Here is a 25,106-nt window from a genome sequence, read left to right as displayed (position 1 = left end):
TAGCCATAAAATGAAGCTAGACACTGATACCTTAATGTAGCGTTACATGGATCCCAGTTAAGCTTACCATGAAATCCATGTATTAAGTTGCAGTAACATTGAGTTACCAAACAAATAAGCTAGCCGGATTTTACTGAATGTAAACTTACCTGTTAAAAACCCAAACACAACGCTGTCCTCTGTACTCTTGGATTGTTTATATCTGTTTGTTTGAATCTGGCGTGACTTTTTGAAAAAAAATCTGAAATTATAAGCTCAGGTTCTTTCACTCTCCTTGTTTCAAGGAAGATGTCTTCTAATGTTTACCTTCGAGTTCTATTTTATTAATGGTCTTTCAACCAATATTAAAAGGAGAAATGCCTTTTTATGTTGCTGTTGCACTTTAAGTTGGTTTTTTGGTTCATTGTTGAATTTTAAAGGAAGAAGATATGCCTATATATTGCACTTAAATTGTTTTTCATTAATAACTATGTTATAAAGAAATGTCCCTTGTGCACTACTTTTATATATTTAGTTTAATAGTTTAAGTGTTTAATAAACGGACCAAACTTTTTTATTTATTGATTTTTATTTTTATTTTTTTGCTTTTTGCTGATCCGAAAAATGATCCGATCCGTGACTCTTGATCTGAGGACCGATCCGATCTGTGAGTTTTGTGATCCGTTGCACTACTAATAGATTTCCAGGAAAAGACTTAAAGGTACAAAAACCATACAGACGCATACATTCGTGGCCTTTGTAATGACAGACCTTCAACTTCCTCTTTTCCAACTGTTTTTCTCAAAGCCACAGTTTCACTTACGCAGTTGAACTTCCTGCTATTTATCCCTTACACTTGCAGATTATAAAAATCACTTTTCCACATCTCAGTCTTCCTCATTTTAAAACTGAAAACACATCATTTATATGAAAAACACAAACCATACAAGAATAGTTCTTGGTCACAGCTCAAAGCTAAATTTTTCATATTATTTTATTTATTTTAATTCTTAGTGATCTGTAGCCTCTCCGGAGCTTAAAACCCTCTGTAAAGAAACTTGTTAATTTATGACCGCATATGAGCACATTTTGATGATATTTAAGCAAAGCACATATACACAAGCTAGATATTCTAACACGTTTCAAATGTGAAAGGTACCCATCCCTAACCACCGGCGGCATTGCTGTATCTTGATACTTTTTGGTTACCGACACTTGGCACCGAAAGACAAGGCATGTTTGGATACTTGGTACTGCAAAAGCAATTCAGTTGGTGCCACAAAAAGTGAAGTTGAGTACCCACCCCGAAAGGCCCATTTATGCTCAACGTTGAACACAGAGCTGGATATGAACGGAGGTCTCTTTCTGTGCTCTGCGTTCATTTTGTCCATCTTTATGTTTCTATAAAGCTTACAGATACAGACCAAATGAAGCAGTACCACCAGAAATGGTGGGGGCAATGTTGCTGTTACTACCTGATGTGTACCTTTAGTAAGACTCAGAGAAGAAATAACAATGGGGGAACTTTTGCAATGTATTTAAAAGCTCACTAACTACAACTCCCTACAACACTGCCTTCGTTTTGGTCATTAATGTTGGAGGTGCATTCGCAATAGCTCCTTGACAGTCGCTACGTTTGTTTTTGAGTTTGTTGTTGTCATCAAATTTTGACTCTGGGCTGCCCCCCTGGATGTATTGGTTGATAGCAACTCCAACACAAAGGACACATAAGCCGCGTTTCCACCACCAAGCAGTCCGGGTTGGTTCGTCTTGGTACGGCACGCATTTTGTGGCGTTTCCACTGACTTATCCTGGGAAAGATCTCCAAAAACCGAGACGAGCCGGCCTACCTTTTTGGGACCCTTTCATATGAGTGCCAAACTAAACCCATCTAAACCCAGAAGGTGGAGCTACAACACTGCTGACTGTTGAAAAGAATCGTGACTTACCACGACAGCGGCTGCATTTCTCCTGGCGGCACACAGACTTCTCTGAAACGAAGCTTGATTGCACTTTGTAACAGAGAGTTACATGAAAATCACAGAGAGGACGAAATACTGCATGTCATCCATTTTTGCTCTTTGTTTACTTGTCATGTTTTTCTTCTTCGTTGGATTTATTTAAACTGTGTCGGGCTGCTACGGCGTCACACTGTTGTTTAACAGCTGCGGCTTTTGGCATCCGGCTTACTTGCCGCCTACCATGAGAGGGCACAGTTTGCTGTGGAGATGCAAACAGGATCAGGCTTAACTGTACCAAACCGTGCCAAACCGTACTGAACCGAACCGGACTGCTTGGTAGAAACGCGGCTATAGAAGAATGAGAGCAGTGACGTGTTTTTCATGCAGACAGGGAGTATGAATAGGCCTAGAGTCTGACAGCCAGAATACACCAGATGCGTCTCTGGTCTGGCTCCACTCGGTATCGGCACTGGATTAGAAAGGTTTCTATTCAAGTCAACACTTCGACTCGCACTGGGTCTGCTTCATTGCGGCCCAGCTGCATCCCTGCTCTGGCGGGTCTCAGCAGATTTGTGAGCCTCCTCATTCCCCTGGATGCTGTGACGCATCAATTTTCATAGAGCAGATTGAGCGGGACAGGAAGTTGTGCCCTGAAAGCATCTAAAAACACATTTGAAATGAAACAAACTATTTTAACACCAGATACCAGATCGTCGAGTGGAAAAAATGGGTACGTTATAGAATTCTTTGAGTTTTGAACACAGCTCTTTTATTTTGGATGCTTCTAGGGCTGGAAATTGCTGAGAACCTCACGATTCATTTTGATTTTGATTCATTAAGTTGCAATTTGATTCAATATCGATTCAGATTGAAATTGATTAATGCTTCGATTTTAGTTTTTCATGCCCATGTGAGCATATGATGTATGTTGCTCATGTTTTGGAGCAATAAAACAACCCTAACGTCAGACTTTAAAGCTGAAGGAGCTGGCTTTACGCTGTTGCTGCTTTGGCTGCCGTTTTGTTGATTGTGTGTGCGCCCCTCATCCGTACAGCAAGAATAACACGCGCAGCACCCCCCACTTGCCAGGAGGTGAATTGATTAAGAGGATTCGCTGAATGCATATCGAATTGGCCAAGGAAATATTGCAATGCATTCGATTCATCAATATTTTTACCCACCCCTAGGTGCTTCTATTATTTAACTTTGTTTCATGAGCCTCTTGAATACCATCAGGTACATCAGCCATGTGTCTGTGGAAAACATCATTTAAAGAACAAACACGTGGTGTTGTTAAAATCAAAGCGTAGTTCATGAGTCTGCTGAGTCTTACTTTATTTACAGTGATCTCAGTACAGTTAATTTAATGCAAATGTTTCAGTAAGATGGAGCAGAGGGGCCTCCTGTCAATGTACACACACACACACACACACACACACACACACACACACACACACACACACACACACACACACACACACACACACTGTGTGGCTCCGGGCAACAGGTCCAGTGGTGCAGCAATGCTAGCTGACTACCAGCATGTTTACAAGGCCTCAGTCTATTCAGCTGCTCTGTTGATATTCTGCTGGTGAGCCGAGTGTGAGAGTGAGATCATAAGGAGACCTTTAAAGTCTTACCAGTGAGTATGAGGTATCTCAAACTTAAACTGAAGATGTAAATGTAGTTGTGGAGGGAGGTGGAGGCTAACTGGAGCTGACCTTCAGTGTAATAAAGATGAACACGTGTAGTGACACATCTGTGCTGTGTGCTGCATTGATCTTGATCAGAGTCAGTAAACTGTGACAGTTATTTTACAAATGTGACTGTTTTCTGGTCCGTACTCTACGTCAAATTTGGATTAAAACAGTAATTAAAGGTTCGAACATCAGTTTAAGACATCTCAAAACTGTGCATTTTTACTAAGGAAATAGAATGTTAATGGTGACAGATAGGTCAGAGAAAAACAAACAGGTTTATGAATCAGAAACGGTCAGTAAAACAAGCCCTGTGTCACAGACATACCAAACAGGACAGAGCAGGGACACGCTGGCTGACCTTTGGTTTGTGTGTGAGGGAGGATGAACTTTAAACACACTTCAAACACTCACAGCAGCTCTGCCGGGTCAGACGAAGAGTTCACCATCTGATAAGAAAGCTAAAACGTCTTTTCTGTGAACTTATACCTCATTCCCACCAAGCGGTTCAGTTTGGTTTGTCACAAATTTTGTGGCATTTCCTTTGTGTAAACCCAGGACAGGTCCCAAATTACCGACCCGTACCGTCCTATTTCTTGGTACCCTTCTAGTGGGGTGCCAGACATACTGATAAAGGATGCAAATCATAGATTAATTCATTAATTGACAATTGTTTCATCTTATTGATCGATGATCGATTAATTGATAAGCGTTTTTTTCTAAGAAGCTGTATTTCCCTCTCTATGAATAGGTTCCTTTCAACAAAAATGCTATCTTTCTTATGAAAGAGAAAATGCAAATCATATTTCTTAATTTTAAAAAATCCTAACAGCAGGAACAACACGTTCACAAATGGAACAATGCAATGAAAAGACCTTTAAGGCTACTTTAAACATGAACATAAATAAGTGCACCGTCTGTTAGAAGCAAAACAAACTTCTTACATCGTACTTTCATAAACAGACCAAAAATTAATGACTTTAACTTGAAAATACATTAATGCACTGTCTCTTTGGGGCGGAACTTTGCCGTGTGCAAAACAGCCAGAGGAAAAATGTGAACACAACGATGTACGAATAACATCACGTTATGTAAATTAGATGGATATGGCTATTTAGTCTGCCAAATTAAAAAAATAAAAAACAAGGTATAGACCTGATTTATGAGAAAGGTACAAGATAGATATAATGGTAGGGGAAACACTGGTCAGGAGTGAGCCTTGTGCCCAGCCTGTCCACAGTTAGGCCAGCTGCTGAAAACACTCCCTCAGCAAGGATAGACATGCCAGGTATGGCCAGGTATTTCCATGCAAGGTTTGCCACTCTTAAAAACCTGCCTTCATTTACCTTCCACGACGCTGCAGGACTCAAGTCTAAGAGTAATGGTGGATCTTCAAGAAAGTTGTCCACTTCTTTTTGTTTGTTGTTGTCAGAGGTCTGCTTCTCTTGTGTGAGTCATGGATGTCTGGCGCAAAGCACGCCCTCATGCGAACTTGTGGGGAATTACGTGGTAAAAACGTGATTAATTGCAATTAATTTATTTTGATCAAGTATTTTCTTATGGACAGTTAATCAATAGTTGATAAATTGTTTGCATCCCTGATACCAATCCAACCCCATAAGGTTGGAAGGTCTGATTGATTGGTCAAAGGAATTTCTTAACTTAAATTGTGTATATATTTTGTATTCTACTCTGTGCAAAGTTCTTTATTTAATATTGTAATTATTATTCTTCTCTACTACTTAAGCTCTATTTTTTTTTCTACTTTTGTAATTCTATTCACAACATTGTACTGAGAGAGTTCAGTTTAAACCGGAGTCAAGTTCCTTGTATTCTTGAAAATACTTGGCGAATAAAGGTGATTGTGATTATCATTCTGACTTCCTGTGAGTTAGCAGCAGCTGTATTTCTCCCGGTGGCACACAGCCCACTCTGAAAAAAAGCTTGATTGTGCTTTGAATCAAAGAGCCACATGCTAATAACAAATAAGACAAATTGCTGGATGTTTTTCATTGTTGCACTTTGTCTACTGTGTCACGTTTTTTCTTCTTCGTTGATTTTATTAGCGGGGTGCACTGTCACGTGGCTATGCTGTGACTGATATTCTGGGAAGTGATACACTGAGCTATGTGTTGTCATGGGGTGCAACTATAGCATGCATTAAAAATGTGTCGATTTTACTTAAACACATGCATTTTCTGACCTAAAACACAAACTTTTGAAAACAGCCCCCAGAGTGTTTTTTTTTTTCTGGAACACTGCAGCCACCGTTTCTGTTTTAGCAGCAAGCTGGATTTTTTTTTTTTTTTATATTTCATTGGAGACACAATCAAATGGTTTACAATTATATAAATTCAAAATGGACAATGTTCTCTTTTTTTTCCTGTTTTTTTTAATCCCCCTAACAAAACCCATTGTCTTTGCATTCAAAGAAAATTATAAAACATAAAAATATATATATATATATATATATATATATATATATATATATATATATATATATATATATATATATATATATACATATATATATATATATATATATATATATATTTTTTTTTTTTAAATAGTATATATATATATATATATATATATATATATATATATATATGATTGAAAATTGACAAGAAAACAATTCAATAAAAAAAAAAAAAATGCTAGAATTGCCCTTCACTGTTAGATTTATCTTTTCCATTACAAGGAAATACATAACATCATTCAGCCATAATGACAAAGAAGGGGGGTTTGAGGACTTCCAGAGAAGAAGGATTTGACGTCTCGCTAAAAGGGAAGTAAATGCTAATACCTGGGATTTCAGAGGACTGTCCCTATGGTCGTGGTCTACCATGCTGTGCTTGTGCTTCTCAATCTGCTGACTGTCTTTATACAAAATGTTCATCTGTTGCTCCACTTCTGCACTTAGCATTCACCAGTACACCAGATGATCGGCTCAACACTACTTCAGTGGGGATCTACCAAAGCAGCTTGTGGACAAGACAGTTATAGTGCCAACTACAGGCCTGGCATGCTCACTACAGTGTTTGGATGTAAAAGCCGATTTTTTTCTTTGTGTTTTGGGGTGAAACGTCGTGTAAACAGGGCCTAAAGCTTGTGAGGATGTGCCTCCTGGTTGAATCAGTCACTCTCATTTGTTACCTGCTCTGCACAGTGTTTCTGTGTCTACACACACTGAGCAGTGTCTTGTTCCACCCACACTTAGAGTAAATGCAAGTGTCTGTGTGCTGTCCAAGTTTTTGTTCATTCACGCGCACACACACACACACACACACACACACACACACACACACACACACACACACACACACACACACACACACACACACACACAGCTTAGTGCAGCCACAAGCAGTTTACTGTGAATTCTGTATTGTTGTGAAACACACACGCATCGCAGGAAACTGTTTTGTCTCAGGTCTACAACGGTATGTCAGCAGATAGAGACACACTAACACACAGAGGCGGTGTTGGAGCGGCTGAAACAGCGCTTCAAGCTGTATTTGTTGTTGGTGAAGCTTGCTTGTGATCACAAACTGTATGTTGTACACCCTGTGTGGCTTTGTGCTTTGGTGCTGCTCCATTCACATTGGACGTGTTTGATGTTGCATCTCATGTCTCCTTTGTCAGAGTAGGTTTGTTAAACCGTGACAGAAGATAAGAGCTGCCAGGGATGGAGCTCTGGTGCACGTCTCTGCTCGGCTGTAATACGCTGTTGTGGGTAAACTGATGAATATATTAATGAAGGGGCTGAGACTGGAGCTGTAACAGAGCTGCGGATCTAAGAACAGTGTTAGGACACCAAGCACTGTGGCATTGTGGGTTTAAAGAGCAATAAAGCCTGAGTTTAATCACTGATGCCTATCAGAACTTAAAGGACAGATTCACTTACTCATAACTGTGTTATGCAGAAAAACCTCCTTGCTGAAAAGGTCTCATTCACAAGCACAGATGGAAAGACTGACGTTCTGATAGAGGGAGATTTTTACTTTCCACCGAAAGTTGGTGGGATTTGCAGCACAGAATTTATTTCCTGTTATGTAAGAGTACACAAAGTCTGTTTATATTGCTACTATTGAAATCAGTCTGAGCTGTCTGTGTCATAACCCCCGCATAAACACACTTTCACTTTCTTACTTCAGGAGTCTGTCTGAGCTGTTACCTGCAACAGAGATTTGAGTGTTTTTCATCCCAGTCAGCTGTTCCTGCTTGCCCACTAGGGAGAGGAAGCTTTGTTGAATAAAAATCAGCTCCACTAAGTAATTAAACTTTGAGTTTTTCCCATATAAGGGCATGGCTGACTTGACTAACACGTGGGCATCCTGTAGCTGTCTGTAAAGTAGATAGGGATAGGTACCTTTCACATTGAAACGATACGGTACCAATTTCCGGTACCTGGCAATTGGTATTGGTACTCATCTGTACCATTTTTTGGTACTTTTGTGTGTTTATGTGGTAAAAAATATCAATTTGTTTAATAATAAGATGTAAGTTCTTTTCAATTAAGCATATACATTCTTAAGTATGTAACATTGCAATGCTGTGTTCATGTCCAGCATGGAAAATTGCCTACTCTTCCACTCCCTCACAGTCACAAGGATGCACTCAGGTACCTAAACATGGTACCTTTTGATTGTACCTGAATTGGTAACTGGTACTTTTAACAGAATTCGGTCAGTACCTGTAAAAGTACCTAATTCGGTACCCGTCCCTGCAAGAAGAGGTATGAAAAAATATCCATACGGCATTATATCATGATAATTTGACCTGTGATAAAGTATTGATATTTCAACTCTTAATATCAATATTTTTGTCAAAATAAAACTTCCTCTTTTAGGTGAGTTGGAAGTACAATATGTCTTCTGCACCTCCACTGGCGATAGATGGTGGTAGATGGCGGTGGAAGGCGCTGAAGAGCTACTCAGCTGTATGTTGCCCATAAACTGTATAATAAATACAACCTTAAAGTATATTCAAAATATTGATGATGTAAACATGTGTTTTCTCTCTATTCTTGGGTAAATTAGTTTAAAATCATTTGGAGTTAAATTTTTACAGTGTAGTAGACTGATAAAATAGTAATCATAGTCATGTTTTGTGCAATATCAAATTTTTTTATGTGTAACATTGGTTACACCAAGTCAGTTTCACCAACTGACCACGTCTTTCATCCAATCATTACTTTGCAACATCAGTTTAATGCCACAGTAGTTGAAGTGACAAACTTGAAACACTTTGTGTTTTCAAGTTAAGTGTACGTATGAAACAATGCATCTGACTTTCATTATTTCAAATGCAATAAAATAGAAAAGCTGTTTTTAATCAAACACTTAACTGTAAAATTTTACCATACATCACAATATTGTTATTTTGTGGTATTGTATAGTTACTTAAGTATCGAGGTGGGGTGAGGTTCTTGCCAATACTCGCCCCTACTGTCAAGAAGCGAAAGACCCGCCTCTTTACCTCATCCTAACTCAAACAAAGCCAGGTTAAGCCAGCATTTCAAATAAATGCTCTTGTTGATGAAAGGCTTCAAACTCTTTTCCTATATGTCCATTTGTTTCTGATACAAACAAGCACTCACCCACTCACTCACACACATAGGGGGCTTATGGTTGACCACTCTCTATTAACAATTGTAGTGTTCTATCTGGCTATATGAAATGTGCAATAGGCATTCCCCAGGGTTCTATGTTGGGTCCTTTGTTATTTAGTCTTTACATCAACCATCTCCCACAACAATGCCATGGGATTGGAATACAAATGTATGCTGACAGCAGTGTTTTGTATACACATGCAAAAACAGCTGTGTTAGCAGGAAAGAGGTCACAGCATGGCTCGACAAGTCATGGCTCAGCGTTAACATAAGTAAATCTGGAAGCATGTTTTCCCCCAAACCAGTATGCAGCCTGTCAACACTGACATTGTCATTGAAGCTGAGAAGATTGAAATCAGGGGTAACATAATAAATGGCCTGAGAGGCTCCAGGCAGGCTGACCTTGCAAATAATGCCTTTAAAAATAAACACATAATCCCATCATTTTCATATAACAGCATATTGTTGTTTTGTCGCTGATCAGTAAGAGATCATGTCGTTATTCACTGCTTCAGATAACCATTCACGTCTGTCCATTTGTGCATGCACATAGTGGATGAAAGGCACCGCTGCAGACAGTTTTGCTGCTTTCTCCCCAAGTTTTTTCCGCCAGTACGTTGAAAACTTCAGATTAGAACAATTTAACAAAGATTGCGGGGCAGGCTTTTTTTCCCCAAACCTCCGGTTTTGGATCAAAAGCTGGGCAACATGGCTCAAAATGTATACGAAAAGAATCAGGGGAATAGTTGAGGGCAAACAATGCAGATAATAATTTAGTCTTTTGCCAAATCTGTAAATTTGTGCAGATACAGCAGACAAGTGAGTTAGGCATTGAAAAGATAAGACAGTATGTATGTAGAGACAACTTTGTACTCTCTTCTAAAATGTAAATAATCACGACTTTTTTGCCTCATTTTGAAAGTAAATTGTTTTACATTTATTTCCTGGACCAGAGGTAATGTTCCTGGGCCAGTGGTTAAGGTGGTGGGGCCAGTACACTCGATTTGCCACTTTAATGTCAACCCGTTATTTGAACAGTGAGTGAGCTTAAATATTTTGGCTTAGTTTTGGATTAAAATCTTATTTTCAAGAAACATGTTAAGAAAATGATTAAAAAAAAACATGACATACACTTTGAAAAACTTTAGACTGCATGAGAAACTGTCTTTGAGAGGAAGCAGCCGAGGCTTTATGCTTGCTGTGTTCCTTTCCAATATGTCAAACTCAGTCACATGCTGGGGCCAGGCAGGGGAGACAGTCATTAAACCACTGGAGTCTCTGTATAAACAAACCTTAAAAATAGCTACTGGACAAAACAATCGATGTGATATCATTACTGTAGGTTACTGGAGAATAGGGCTGAACAATTAATTGACTCAAAACCAACATCACAATGCAGTTGAATGCAGTTTTAAATGGCAAAGGCTGCAATTAATAATAAAAAAAAGTTTTATGTACACAGACCTGGAGGGAGGGAATATAGTAACTTTTACTTGTTCTTCCTTAAAACCAGCAAAAATCAATCTGCTTTTTTTTCCTGGCAAAACCCTGTGAGCTACAGAGATCTATACAGTACAATGAGTGTAGCCGGCAGAGGTTTACCCCTTGTTCACTTTATTCTGTATGGTTTTGTTACTCTGACTGACAACTGAAGGTAGCTAAATTTCACAGTGTTTCTTTTCTTTTCTTTTTTATTGTCAATCAAGAAGTGTCGAAAGGAATTGTTAATATGTAGACAGTATCCTTTGTTGTGTTGGTCATAAGATGGAATAATTTATTGCTTAGGGAATATATATAATATATATAGTGAACCCCCCCCCCCAAAAAAAAAAAAAAAAATCAAACAAACAAATAAATAAATAAATAAATAAATAAATAAATACATACATAAATAGATGAATAAAATGAAATAAAATAAATAAAAAATAAAATAAATGAAAATAGAAATAAAACAAATAAATAATAAATAAAATAAAAGTATAAAAATGAAAAAATATAAAAATCTTGTGCTAAATCCCAATCGCAATATTGGTAAAAAAAAATATATATATCTATACATATTGCAATTAGATTATTTTCCAATTTATATAAGTAATTTTATAAGATTGTGAACAGTTTGGCCTCCACTGCGTCAGTTTGTCAACTTCTGCTCAGTGGACTTCATTAAAACCATGAGGATATCTTCTGTTCGTGATTGCTCTGTATCCATTCGTCAAACTGTGGTAGTCAGCTTTTTCCTCGAAAACCACAACACAGTGAAATGCCTGACCAGATGACATTTAAAACTGGGATCCTCTCTAATAAAATTTAAAATAAAATAAATCTGAATAGAAGCGTGTTAATATGTGTTTGTATATGTGTACATGTGTGTAAGTCACATTGTTGAGCTAAGCCCAACTGTTGAGGCCAGTTTAAACCAATAGTGAGGTCTTTGTCCTTTGACTGGAGTCACACTGTTTTCTCTAATCCACTTTTCTTTGGCTGGGGTGTGTGAGACATTGGGATATACTTGTTTTGATGTGTTGACATGTTATGTTGGTAACAGTGTTAATGCTGAAGCTGAATGTTGATTCTTAAATAAAAGAAATAATAAACATGTTTCTTCTTCTCTTCCTGTGTCGTCTTTATGCAGTTGGAGGGATTGTTTCTCACCGTCCCCCTGGAGGTGCCAAACACAGCGGCTATGTCTGTGACTGTTCATGAGAATCGCAAATCCCGCACCAGCACGGGCTCCATGAACATCTCACTGTTTCATAAGCCTTCCCACCCGGACAGCGTGCTGACACACCTGAACACCATGAGGAAACAGTGCATGTTCACTGACGTCACTCTGTGGGCTGGAGACCGATCCTTCCCCTGCCACAGGTGAACACTTCCACCTTCACATGCTCTCTGCAATGCTGTTTCTGATGAACCTGACATTAAAGGGAATCTTCAGCTCACTGACAGGTGTGTTCTCTGTGTCTCAGAGCCGTCCTCGCAGCGTGCAGTCGATATTTCGAGGCCATGTTCAGCGGAGGTCTACGAGAAAGTTTGGACAGTGACGTCAACTTCAGAGACAGTATTCACCCTGAGGTACTGCTGCTCTTGATGAACACACATACACTCTCTTCACATAATCAACACCAAAGCTTCCATAAAGAGCTGGGCAATAAATCCACTTTATTAAAGCGGTGTTGAGAAGTGTTTGTGTCATGGCTTTGTCTCCGACCCCAGGAAACAGAGTGGGAACAACCATTACACAGCCTGTCCTGTTCAGCAGGAGCTTGTCCTGGTTTATCTGTCAAATGCTCAGTGTGTGTGTGTGTGTGTGTAAAACTCTTGTTGCTCAATATCTTGAGGATGCTGAAGGTTACTGTGCCACAGACCAACAAAAGACTGGTCTAAAGTCAACCGTCCCATTTTTCAGCTGAGTTCAACCTCACAGCTCTCTGACTTCTGAGGAAGAATGTGCTGATACACCCTGAGTTTAGGGCTTAGAGAAGGTGACTTTATGTCCCCCAGGTCTCATTACATCATGATGCTGCATTCAGTCTGAGGACCCCTGCTTTACATCAATCCCTCATGAACTAAGTCTCCAGTCCTCTGCAGCCCTGACACCACACTCCTTATTTTCCGAGCTCGCACTGATACACACAGTTGTACTCACAGAAACAGACACACACACACACATTCTAGCATGCCCTGAACCATGCAGCCCCCACCTTTTATCAAACAATGGATTTGCTTTGGCGCTGAAGTGAATCATGTTCTAAAACAAAAAATGTTTCAAGTCTCATTTAGCTACATTTGGACTGTGCATAAGCTACTGGTATGAAGCTAAAGCTCTGTACATCCTGCAGAAACTTAACAGAACTTATAGCTGACGTCTTTAAATGAGTGGATTTAAAATAGCCTTAAAATGACTATCTTTATGAAATCCAGGGCCTGTGTACACATCTAGTCTTTACACAAATGGGACCATTTTTCCCTGTTTTTACCAAGCTTTTCAGTTGGGCTTGTCTCGATACGGACATATTTTGTGATGTTTTCTTTGATTAAAATCAAGACAAACCAAATTACCGACCTGTAGGGTCCCACTTTTTGGTAGAGACATACTGATCTTACCCCAGAAGCTGGAGCTACACTGCAGTCTGTTGATTGCTTGAAAGAATTGTTTCCTCTTGTGTGACAGTGGTAATACAGAACAACACATAACCCTGCCATGTTTAAATCTCCAGTCGACTTCCTGAAGAGAACTCTCTGTTTGTTTGCAAAAAATGGTGTCACCAAACAGCGTGAAACTTCTGTTGAACTTCTTCATTGGATTTATTTATTAGCAGGGTGCACTGGTGTTGCGCTGCTATCACGTCATGTAGCTGATGCGGCTATTGGCATCCAGGTTACACGTTGCCTACCAAGAAGGGCACAATTGGCTGTGGAAACACTATCAGGATCAGGCTTTAATGATCCAACCCATACCAGACTGTACTGATCCATATGGGACCACTTGGTGGAAACAAGGCTTTTTTTCACAACTTCCCATCATGGAATGGTTCATTCTAGCCGTATGCCAGAAATTGGCCAGTTAACCAATTGCATCATGAAAGTGAGGCAGGTTCAGTTTGTCATATACCTCAGAAACTTTTTGGAAAACCTCTATGTATCCAATGCAAATTGCCCAGGCAGTGATTAACATGGCAAGTGGCAATGGTGTCACTGAGAAATGAACAAGAAAAACAAATGTTTCTGTGGAAGAAACAGACATGTTATCACAAGGATATAAACAAAGAGAGCACACAGCTTTTTTCAGGCAGTCATTTATAAAAGACCAGAAACAAGGATAAAGGGAAAGTTTGGCTAAATCTCTTCAACAAGGTGCAGGAAACCTGCTCTTAGTGTCTGTAATGGTGGGGTCTTCCACTATTGAAATTACCACTCTGCTGGGGCAATGACTTCTTCCAGCCAATTGATTGATTTGTTTCACCATTGGTACTAGGCCTGGGGGATATATTGGTTGTATAGATTAATTCAAATTTTTCTTTTCGGACGATTTAAAAAATGAAAATTTTGAATTTATCTCCCCCGCTGATGCGCACCCTTTGTACCGCATCAAGCGTTGACTCCGCGTGTATGCAGCATGATTTAACAGTTCACTAATGAAACAACAGAAACTAGAACGTCATAAAAAATTTTCTCGTGTGTCTTTGACACCCAGCACCTTGACGGACACGTGTACCTTTTGGACCGAATCAACAGCCCAAAGGGTTTAATATACCTCTTATCGGTAAGCACTCAAATCCCTGTTCTTAAATACCCCGTTTTCTATCTGTCAGTTTTTTAGGAGTTTGATGAAGATATTTGAAACATTTATGAAGCTGGGAACTTTTTATGTTCACCTGCAGATTATTAATGATGTGATTGACACTCGTAAAACCTGTTGCTTTTCAAAGATAATGCTCTGATCATTTTGAGATTTAGATGATGAAGAAACATACACCAATTTTTCTCAGATCATCACCACTCTACCGAAGAAAATCCCCTCTTTTTGGTGACATGAACGAATCATGGTTTGTGAAAATGGATTGTAGAAAGGGAAACGGGACAGCAATGGGCGATGGATTAGGGCAGTGCTGCTCAGACAGACATGACTAAGAAGTTGTTAAACTTTTACCTGGGAAAAGCTGAGTCCTGTCTTTTTCTGTAACTCCCTCTGTTCCACCAACTGAATCCTCCATTCAGCATTAATCAATCCGCTGATGAGCAGAGCAACAGATCAAACCAGCAATAAGGAACTCTCTGACAAGCAGGGACGGGTTCAGACTTTTTAAACTGGGGTGCCTCGACTAGGGCACTGACTTGTGCAGGGAGGCATGAAATTTGTAAGTCCACACTAGAATAAGTGGCGTTTATTTCTGCTCATTTGTTTGTATTAAAATTACAGGATGAACAGGCTACAGCTTTAACAAAAAAATTAAATTTACAAAGCGTTTTTTCAAAAAGACATTTTAAGTAGAATATAACTGAACAGTGCTGGAGTGCACTGAAAACACTAAAAGCTTTTTAGCTGTTTTTGAATTAAAAATGTATAAAATGGTGCAACTTTAGATGTGAACGTAAATAAGTCTGCCTCCTTTAAAACTTCAAACTGAAGTTGTTGAAACAGAAGAAAAGATGAAACTTTGATTCCAAGAGTCAAATAGAGGATTTTATTAAGTTTTTGATAAAGTTGAAACAAAATTGGTTCTGAGTTTTCTCTGTCATTTGTACTTATTGTTTTCTTTTAAAAGGTGAAAAAATCGTCAAAAATCGTCAGCCACATTTTTTGTGAAAGAACCTGAGATTACTTTTGTAGGCCATATCGCCCAGCCCTAATTAGTAGTAATGGCTGGATGTGCTTACAGGCCAAGATCCTGATCCTGACATAAAAAATTCCCCGCATATTGTGCCCATATCGCCCCCTCGTGGAGAATGTTTTCCTTGGTCAGAAACAGAGTTTCCTGATATTGACACAGCAGGTAACACTGCAGAAAACTGACCACTGATCATCTAGTATCAGAGACACCTGAGGGACAGGCGAGCTTTGATTTTATCAGTCTGTGATGATGGAACAAGGAAGTTTGAGCGACCAATTTTACAGAAATCCCTAAAAGAGTTCACAAATAGAGCATTCAGACGCTGTTTTCACAGTTGATAAATGTCTCAGTCATTTTTACTGAACCTAATTTCACCCTCCTTGTAGAAAAGTTTGACACCCCTGCTCCAAGGCAACCTTTGAAGCAGGGAGAAAACTTGAAAGTAAGTCACTTTTACTCTCCATCCTCAGGTCTTGGAGCTCCTGCTGGACTTTGCGTATTCCTCCCGAGTCATCATAAACGAGGAGAATGCTGAGTCGCTGTTGGAGGCAGGAGACATGCTGCAGTTTCACGACATCAGGGATGCAGCGGCAGAGTTTTTAGAGAAGAACCTGCACTCTTCAAACTGCCTGGGGATGATGCTGCTGTCAGACGCTCATCAGTGTAAAAGGCTGTACGAGCTGTCGTGGAGGATGTGTCTGCTGCACTATGAGACGGTAACTCGGCCTCATCCTTGGTCCATCATTGCGTTGTTATATAATAACTTACCTTACATGGGAGCAAAGATGTCAGAGCACTCTCTCATGTAATACAGCTGGGGATGTGATGTGTATGTAACAAAAGGCTGAAAGACCTCCTCTGATGTCCTCTTTTCTAGCCTGATAATGTCCATCATTCACTAGGATTGGTTAAAAAGAAACCATTGACGTTTCCTGGAAGGGAAATTAAATTTTAATGCTGAGAGATAGAGAGCATGCAGCAGCTGTGAGAGGCTGTTTTGGCTGTCAGCAGTTTTGGATGATGGATTGAATCGAACTTTGTGTGTGAGGATATGAAGCCTTTGAAAATCTGCAGCTTTTAGTGGTGTGATTGGATTGATTTGGCTGCTGAGTGTGTTTTTCCCGCTGTTTAAGCTGAGTGAAATATAGCTTAATAAATTGGCTCTGTTATATATGAGATTTAAGATGTGACATCATCCGGCCGTGTTAAAGCGCTGAATAAACGCTATAATTTCTGATGCAGAGTATGGCCCATGAACGCATCACTGCAGTATCGTTCATCACTAATTGCAGTGTATGGACTTTTTTTGTTTTACTCAGTGATACTCAGTTAACAATGTGGTGCTCTTCTTCATGTAAAAACTGAGCATGTGTGTCCTCATGATTAACTTGCGCGGTTTATTTACCCTTTAGGTGAGAGAGTCAGAGGATTTCTACAGCCTGAGTAAAGACAAACTGCTGGAGCTGATTCTCAGTGATGAGCTGGAGATAGAGGATGAGCAGGTGAGGGTCAGCTTGCTACATCTGTCCTCTTTTTTTAACCCTCTCTCTTCTTCCAGGGGGCAAACAGGTTTTTTTTATTGCAAATCTCTTGGTGCACAAAACTTCATGTGCTATCATCTCTTCCCTCCTCTGCATTAAACATAAACTGGGTCGTGTGAGAAAATAACAATTAGGGATGTTCCGATCCTTAGTATCAGATCGAGGGATTTTTGGCACTTTTTAAATTATCGGTGATCGGGAATTCTCACCGATCCTCTCGACTGATTATTCATGTTAGCCGTCATAAAGCCAATATCGCTGCTGAAAGCCAACGCGTTAGTAAAACTGAGCACTATATGTGCGCCCAACCTCATAAAATTGATAAGAGAATGATAAAATAAGGTATGGTACGGTGATGTAGAACAGCAGCTACACTTGGCTTTATTACAGAACACATGTGCACAACCTGACACTTTACAGCAATGACATCTGCTTTACAGCACCGTACGGTAACTCTACAGGGACAAACGGCTCAAAGGGCAAAAACAAACAAACCTTAGTGTCATGCACTGATGTCAAGTGAGGATGTGATGATGGTGAGATCAGTTTGACAACAGAAGTTTGTCCGGTGTTTTTGTTGAGCCTTGCAGCACAAAAGATTGATCCCTCGCTATGGATGGTTCAGGTCAGTTAAAGTTATAATCCAGTTTGTTGCTAAATAAATATTTCCATCAAAGAGGAAAACATGAGATAGTCCAGTTGGTGTCTAATATGTACGTTTGAAGTCTCTCACCATCTTCGGAGAGTTGCGTTCAGGGCAGCCTCTGATTTTAGCATGCTGTATTACATACATACAAGTCATCCACCATTCAGGGTTTGCTGAAAACCATATGAAGCGTAATTTTTTTTCAACTAAATTAAGCAGGCAAATTGGTCATTTTCTGTAAATGTTCTGAGAAGACATGAAATTGAAAGGGATGTTGATGAAATTCTCCTGTCTTCTGTGTCATATTAAAACCATAGACTGTATAAAACATGGACGTAGTCTCGCCGACGTCACCCGTCTGTTCCTGAAACGGAAAATAAAGCACATCAGCTATAGAGGCCATATTGGTAGTGGCAAGGGCTTCGCCTACAGCCATAGGGCGCCTGTCAGTCACATGACCCTCAGCTGTGCCTCTTAGAATAGAATAGAATAGAATAGAAAATACTTTATTTATCCCCGAGGGGAAATTCAGGAGTCACCGCAGCATTTAAGAAAACAAAAGTAAGAAAGAGTATAGAAAGTGCAAAAATGTCCATAAGAAATTAGATGACGACATCCCGTCCACCACTCGTCCACCACTCTCCAGCCCAGCCAGTCTCCACCTCCACAGGGTCCAGGACTGAGCCTCCCCAGCAGTCTGTTCAGTCTCTGTCTCCTGGATCCTGTCTGCTCACAGCAGGCGAAGCTCCTCCGATGTGTCGCGGCGTCCGATGTCTGCTCCGTCAGCCACGTCCGTGAACAGTATGATGCCGCTGGGTTAGCACAGCTAGCTCATCCATCCCCCGGAGCTAGGTCCCACGTTCCCAACAACGATGGATGGAAGGACAGGTCCACGTCGTCACCTCCCAGCTCACATCCGAGAACCAGCACGTCGTCCTCACCTCCTCCTCCTCAGCTCGAGGGAAATCATCAAGCCCTACACTAGTTAGCATTTACATGCTACAGGCTGCTAACAGCTAATTTCGCATGTAAACAATGCAGCCATGGTTACATGTAAGCTCTCCAGACAAACACAGGAGAAAAGTAGTAAAAAATACCGCCGAAGCCACAAAAAGTTTGGTGTCCGTGACCGACAACGAACCACACAAAGTGATGATCCACTCCAAACACAAAGACGACGAAAAAGAGATGAAAAAAACCACAAGAAACGGACAAAGACGAGAGAGCTGCTGCAACAGGCAGCTACCCGGGTAGCGCCTAGCAACCGTTTTCTTATTGGGGGAGCTCGCGATCTTGATATCCTCTGAATCGCCGAGTTAGAAAAAAATTCATCCCCTGTACAGTGTGCGCTGATAGTAAAATTAGCGACTCAGACAGGAGACGTTTTTTGAACCAGGCTGTAAATAGGTTAATTTCTGCTTTAAAAACTGCTTTTTTTTGGCTTGGTGTGTTTGTGACTCCCGGTACTTCTGGAGCCAGCCTCAAGTGAACACTCGGGAAATAGCAGATTTTAGCACTTCCGCATTGTCTCATATCTTAAGCTGCGTTTCCACCAAGCAGTCGGTTCGTCTCGGTACGATGCGCTTTTAGCGGCGTTTCCACTGACTCATCCCGAGACGGATCCCTAAAAACCGAGTCGAGCCGTCCCACTTTTTTGGGACCCTTTCGTATGGGTGCCAGACTGAACCAATCCGCTCTCGGGAGGTGGAGCAACACACTGCAGACCGTTGATTGGTCAAAAGAATCATCACTTACCCCGACAGCGGCTGCATTTCTCCTGGCGGCTCACAGACTTCTCTGAAACGAAGCTTGATTGCACTTTGTAACAGAGAGTTACATAAAAAATCACAGAGAGGACGAAATGCTGCATGTCTTCCATCCGTGCTCTTTGTTTACTGTGTCGCGTTATTCTTCTTTGTTGGATTTGATAGTGGGGTAAGCTGCTACGGCATCACACTATTGTTTAACAGCTGCGGCTTCCGGCATCCGGCTTACACACCGCCTACCACGAGAGGGCACAGTTTGCTGTGGAAACGCAAACGGGATCAGACTTAACTGTCCCAAACCGTCCCAAACCGTACTGAACCGACCCGGACTGCTTGGTGGAAACGCAGCTTTAGACCGGAGGTTGCCGCTTGATTAAGACATGTTTCCAGCTTTGTATGTGATACATTCAGGCACCCTTGGAAATTTGAGAATCTGACGATAGCCCCAGTGTTTTCAGTTTTTGGATTGGACAAATGGCTTGTAAATGCCAGTCATTTATAAATTAGTGGTATTTTGATCCCGCCGACAGGGTTTGTGATCCAGAGGGTTTTTGCTTCAAAATTAGCTGGACAAAGTTAAAAAGACAATAAGCTTAACTATTATTTGTGACTATTCAGTATTGTGAACACACAAAACAAGAAGACCCTGCTGCTTCACTTTCTGACTCCTTCAGCAAAGATTATCTCCAAACCCAAGAAACAGATCAGACTCAGTAATGGGCAATACTCAATATTAAATAATTGGGATCGGGGGCAAAAAATGTTGATCAGGACATCGCTAACTACAATGTAGACAGCAAGCTTTTAAACATCTTCAGCCAACACCAAGCTCTCCTTCATGCAGTTGCACTCTGATATGTGTTCTTAGACACTGACATTCGAAATTTTGAATAAAACCACGCAAATGAGAAATATGTTACTAGTTTTCTTCCTTTCTTTGTTGCTTCATGACTCCTGAGGTGAATGCAACTTAGCTTTTGCGTGCTGGTGGCTGTGAGCAATGTGTAGCTACCTCGAGGAAGAGTGCCCAGGGCCATTAGTCCCTTGTATCTCTATTTAGGGGACTCCTAACCAAGGGGACTCAAAAAAGCACTACAAAATCACTGCTCTCTTGATACAATCCTTATAAAAACCACCATTAGCATTTCATTTCTTTTTTCTATGTTTATTCCCAACAAAAAATATCTCACCCTAAGGTGACTGTAAAGGCACCCAGACCTTCCTCATGCTCATGCTGACTTGTTGCAGGTGGTGTTTAACTCGGTGATGCGGTGGGTTCGGTTCGACTTGGAGGGTCGTCGTCATCACTTACCAGAGCTGCTGCGGGGCATCAGGCTGGCTCTGCTGCCCTCTGAGTGTCTACTGGAGGCCGTGGCCTGCGAGGAGCTGGTGATGGCCGACAAGAGGAGCAGGTAGGCTGAGATATACACAGAGTTTTATTTGAGCTCAGGCTCCTCCTGACTTTTCTCTGAGTGGAAGAAATATCACACATTTTTAGTCTAGGGACCGTACTACTTAAAATTTCTGAAACAAGCCAAACATGGTACAACCAAATTGCTAGCTGGTCAACATCAATGTCAGCTGTATTTATATATCACATTTAAACAGCCAGTGGCCTACCACAGTGCTTTAACAGTAAAATGGCAGAAACAATAAAAACTATAAAACAACAAAACTTATAAAAACATTAAAACATACAACATATACAAACATAAAACAACAATATAGACATAAAAAGACACAATAAAAGTGCCTTTCCTGTGCCAAAAGCTAAAGTGAACAAGTGTGTCTTTAGACAAGATTTAAAAGTGTGGAGGCTATTCGCAGTCTGTACAGCTGGTCGAGGCAGGAAAACTCTTTCTCCCCCCTGAGAAGACCGTGCACTCAGTTCCTGTGTCAGGAATTGTCCTCAGACCTCCAGGGACCTTGAAAATTTGTGGGAACTGTCAAGAAACGTCACATGTTCGGGAAGGACAGTTCAAACTGACTTCTTAAAGCTGGTCTGAAGTCACACACGGCACAGAAGAAGCCCTTCATCAACGAGAGGCAGAGGAAGACCGGGTTACTCTTTGCTGGGGATCACATGGACTGGACTGTTGATGAATGGGTGAAGGTTCTCTTCAGGTATGACTCCAGTTTTGAGTTGAAGTCCACTCCAGCCAACTTACTGGTCAGAAGGAGGTCTGGAAAAGCCTGTAAACCAGACTGTCTGACCCCTACAGTAAAACATGGGGTTGATCTGTGATGATCTAGGGTTGTTTGGGTGGAACAGGACAAATGTAAATGTGTGAAGGGTGAATGAACCAGGTCATGTACAGGGCTACTCTTTAAAACAGTCTGGAAAACTCTTTCCTGACTCAAACTGGAGTTTCCAAAAAGTCAATGCTTTGGCCAGCTCAATTTCCAGATCTTGATCCAACTGAAAACCTGTGGAACATCATCAAACTCTAAATAGAGAACCACAACCCAAAAACAAAGCAGATCTGTCTGAATGTTGGCATAATAAAATAAAAAAACAGTGGTTATGCAATCAAGTAGAGCCCGACCGATGTGGGATTTTTGGGGCGATACTGGGGGCAAAAAAAATGCGGATCTCCAATATATCGACCGATATCCAATATATTGACAATATCAGATAGATCAGCTGGTATATATAATAAATTCATTGATGTACACAGGATATATATTGTATATAATCACAAATTATTATGATACCCATATGATTCAAGACAGAGACAAAACACTATTAAATTAAGACAAGGAACTTTAATTAAAAAACTGTCAACATAAGAACTGTAGTGTAAACCAATGATAAATAAGAACAAGCTGTAAACACAAAAATAAATAAAGAAGTCAAACTGTAAACACAGTAAGTAGAAAAAAAAGTCAATCTGTTAACACACAATGAGTAACTAACACGACGTCAAAACGCAGTTCCATAGTCTTACATTAGATAATGGTGGATGGAGGGGGCGGGCACTCGGGCAGTGTGCAGCCCAACACACAGACACACAGGAGCAGGAGTGACAGAATCTCCGTGGAGCAAAATTTCTTATAGACAGCTACATTTTGGCCGATGTTGATTAATCAATGACAGGCATAATTGGCCCGACCGATTAATCGGTCAGCTTTACAATCAATTAATAACTCCGGTGAGTTTTATGTGACTAAAACAGACAGAAAAAATCATTGACAGCTGAAAGCTCTGTTTTTGATAGTATAATGTTAAAGCTATTAATGTAAGAACATAAGCGATTTTGGTTATAATCAAGAAAACCATGTAAAATGGCGAGGTGTCAGCCCTCAAATTCAACTCTTATGAGCTATTTTTGTTGGTATCATTAAATTTGTCCAAACAAATGTACCTTAAGTTGTACTAGGCATTAAAATAAACAAGAAATTGGAGAAAACAAGGGTGGTCTGATATTTCTTTTCCATGACTGTACATATGGGCCCAGGGCGTAAGTCCTGTGTACTGAACTGAGGACACAAATTATTTAGTTGCCAAACTGCATAAAGGCAGGAAAGACTGAGCTTATGGCTTTTCCAATCACATTGTTATTGGCTTGTTGAAATCTAACTGTCATATTAGGCAATGATTCTGTTTTATTATAACGAACAATCACTCAACAGAAAATGTAACTTAACAAATCAAACTGGCATCTCACTTCATGGAAGTGTGACTGAAAGCATTTCAGTCAGTAGAGATTTCTACACTAGAAAGAGTTATGAACAGATTTAATGAAGAAATGCAAAATGAAGTTTGACAGTTAGACCCCATCAAGCGTTTGGGAGGAGGTTCATGATGTGAGCCTGAGAGACAGCAGACAAGCAGAAGAGACGGCATTCATACTTCGACAGCTATGAGATGATTGGCTTACGATTGAAGCAGTCACTGTGATTGGATAAAGAGTGGAAAGCTGACATGCCCCCAGTCAGCTGATTGTGAGAATTGTAAGGAAGTGAGTGAAGGAACAGAAGAGTGTGAGCACCCAGTCTTCCTGACTGAACTTTCTTAAGCTTCATTTGATACAATGACTAATCATGTTTTGCCTACATGAGAAAATTCATTTAAATTCACTTGCATAGTACTTCTTAGATGTCCCACAAAAAATATCACAGCTATGCTTGAGCTACAAACTTAATTTAAAGCAAATATCACATCAAATGTATGGTGGTGCAGCTCCATATGTTTTCCCAGAGAAGGTTCTCTTCAGGTTCACCCCACACACAAAGAAACATGCTCTGTGGGTTGATTGGTCACTCTACAGAAACCACAGGTGAGAGTGTGCTTGTGTGTCTCTGGTTGTCCATCCCAGTATAAATCCTCTGAAATAGGCTGGCAGCTTGTCCAGGGTGTAGCCCACCTCTGGCTTAATGACAGCTTCTCACCCTCTCATCGCGCAGATGCCACCTTTGCTAAAGTGTACCTCTCAAAAATGATTACTGTTCTGAGATAAAGTCTGATATTTTGTGTGTGTGTGTAATAGATGTGCTTGTCTTCTTGTTTTTTTCATCATAAAAACGGTGAATCTTTCCTCAGCATCTGATTGTATCTGTGACCGACTTCCTGCTTTAAAAGAGCAGCCTACAGACGGTGTGCAGGCCAGCAGAGCTGATCCGTCTGTCATCCTCCTCTCCTTCAAACTGAGCTCTGCTCCATCTGCTGCTCTTGTTGAGCATCCAAATCCTTTTTAGTTTGCTTCTGTCTCTGAGTGAGACTGGTGGGAGTGGAGACGTGTCAGCAGCATGGCTGTTGATGCAGACTGGAAGCCAAGCTTTCAGAGATGTTAAACAAATGTGGCGTCATCTTTCTGGTCATGTTGTGTCTTCCTCTGCAGGTCCATAGTGGAGGAGGCGATGCAGTGTAAGAAGAAGATCCTGCAGAATGATGGCGTGGTTACCAGTCCCTGTGCTCGACCTAGAAAAGCTGGACACACTCTGCTGATCCTGGGAGGCCAGACCTTTATGTGTGACAAGATATACCAGGTACACAGTCCTGCTTACCTGCTTTAACATTCACATGATTATGTTGGAATGAAACTGTGAGTGGGTCAGCCTTCATGGGCAGTCTATTGGTTTCATAAAGAATCAGAACAACAGAAAGACAGTAAATATATCTGATGTTTGTGTGAACAAAGCTCCAAAAGACTCCCTTTAACAAAGGGGAAAAAAGGTGGTTGGAAAAAAGATGGGCTCGGTTCAAATTAAAGTAACTGGATATACCAATGGTATACAGTAGAGATGAAACCTTTTTCTTTAATTTATTTATTTCCGTATTTATTTTATCTTTATTTATTTATTTTTCTTTTTTTTTGTGGGTTGTGTTGTTGTTGCTAGGTAATGTCAATTACTCACTCATCCAATTAATTTGGTTACTTTGAGAGTATTGGTGTATATGTATTGTAAGTTATGAAAGGTTATATTTTGACCATGACACGTGGGTGAAAGATTACTAAAATGAAAAATGGTGTCCAGTTACTTAAATAACAGGATAGGTACTGCAGGAATGTTGTATACTGTATTGACACAATAAAGTACAAAAGACTCCCTTTAACAGTAGATGA

General features: G+C 40.4%; 1 protein-coding gene across 1 annotated transcript in view; it reads left to right on the top strand.

The window, feature by feature from the left end:
• Positions 1-25,106, top strand: part of enc2 (ectodermal-neural cortex 2) — a 50,240-nt gene that overhangs the window by 7,878 nt on the left and 17,256 nt on the right. The window contains exons 2-7 of the mRNA XM_074677718.1: positions 11,884-12,116; positions 12,221-12,326; positions 16,057-16,302; positions 16,999-17,088; positions 20,788-20,951; positions 24,381-24,528. Of these exons, the coding sequence (XP_074533819.1) occupies positions 11,935-12,116; positions 12,221-12,326; positions 16,057-16,302; positions 16,999-17,088; positions 20,788-20,951; positions 24,381-24,528 (936 nt within the window). The 5' untranslated portion in view covers positions 11,884-11,934. The remainder of the gene's footprint in view (positions 1-11,883; positions 12,117-12,220; positions 12,327-16,056; positions 16,303-16,998; positions 17,089-20,787; positions 20,952-24,380; positions 24,529-25,106) is intronic.

This window comes from Halichoeres trimaculatus, unplaced genomic scaffold (assembly GCF_033239565.1).
Source record: "Halichoeres trimaculatus isolate MK-OKI-2021-1 unplaced genomic scaffold, fHalTri1.1 fHalTri1_scaffold_10, whole genome shotgun sequence".
Lineage (NCBI taxonomy): Eukaryota > Metazoa > Chordata > Actinopteri > Labriformes > Labridae > Halichoeres > Halichoeres trimaculatus.
The sequence above is the reverse complement of the archived record's forward strand: the minus strand, read 5'-3'. Positions and strand labels throughout refer to the sequence as shown.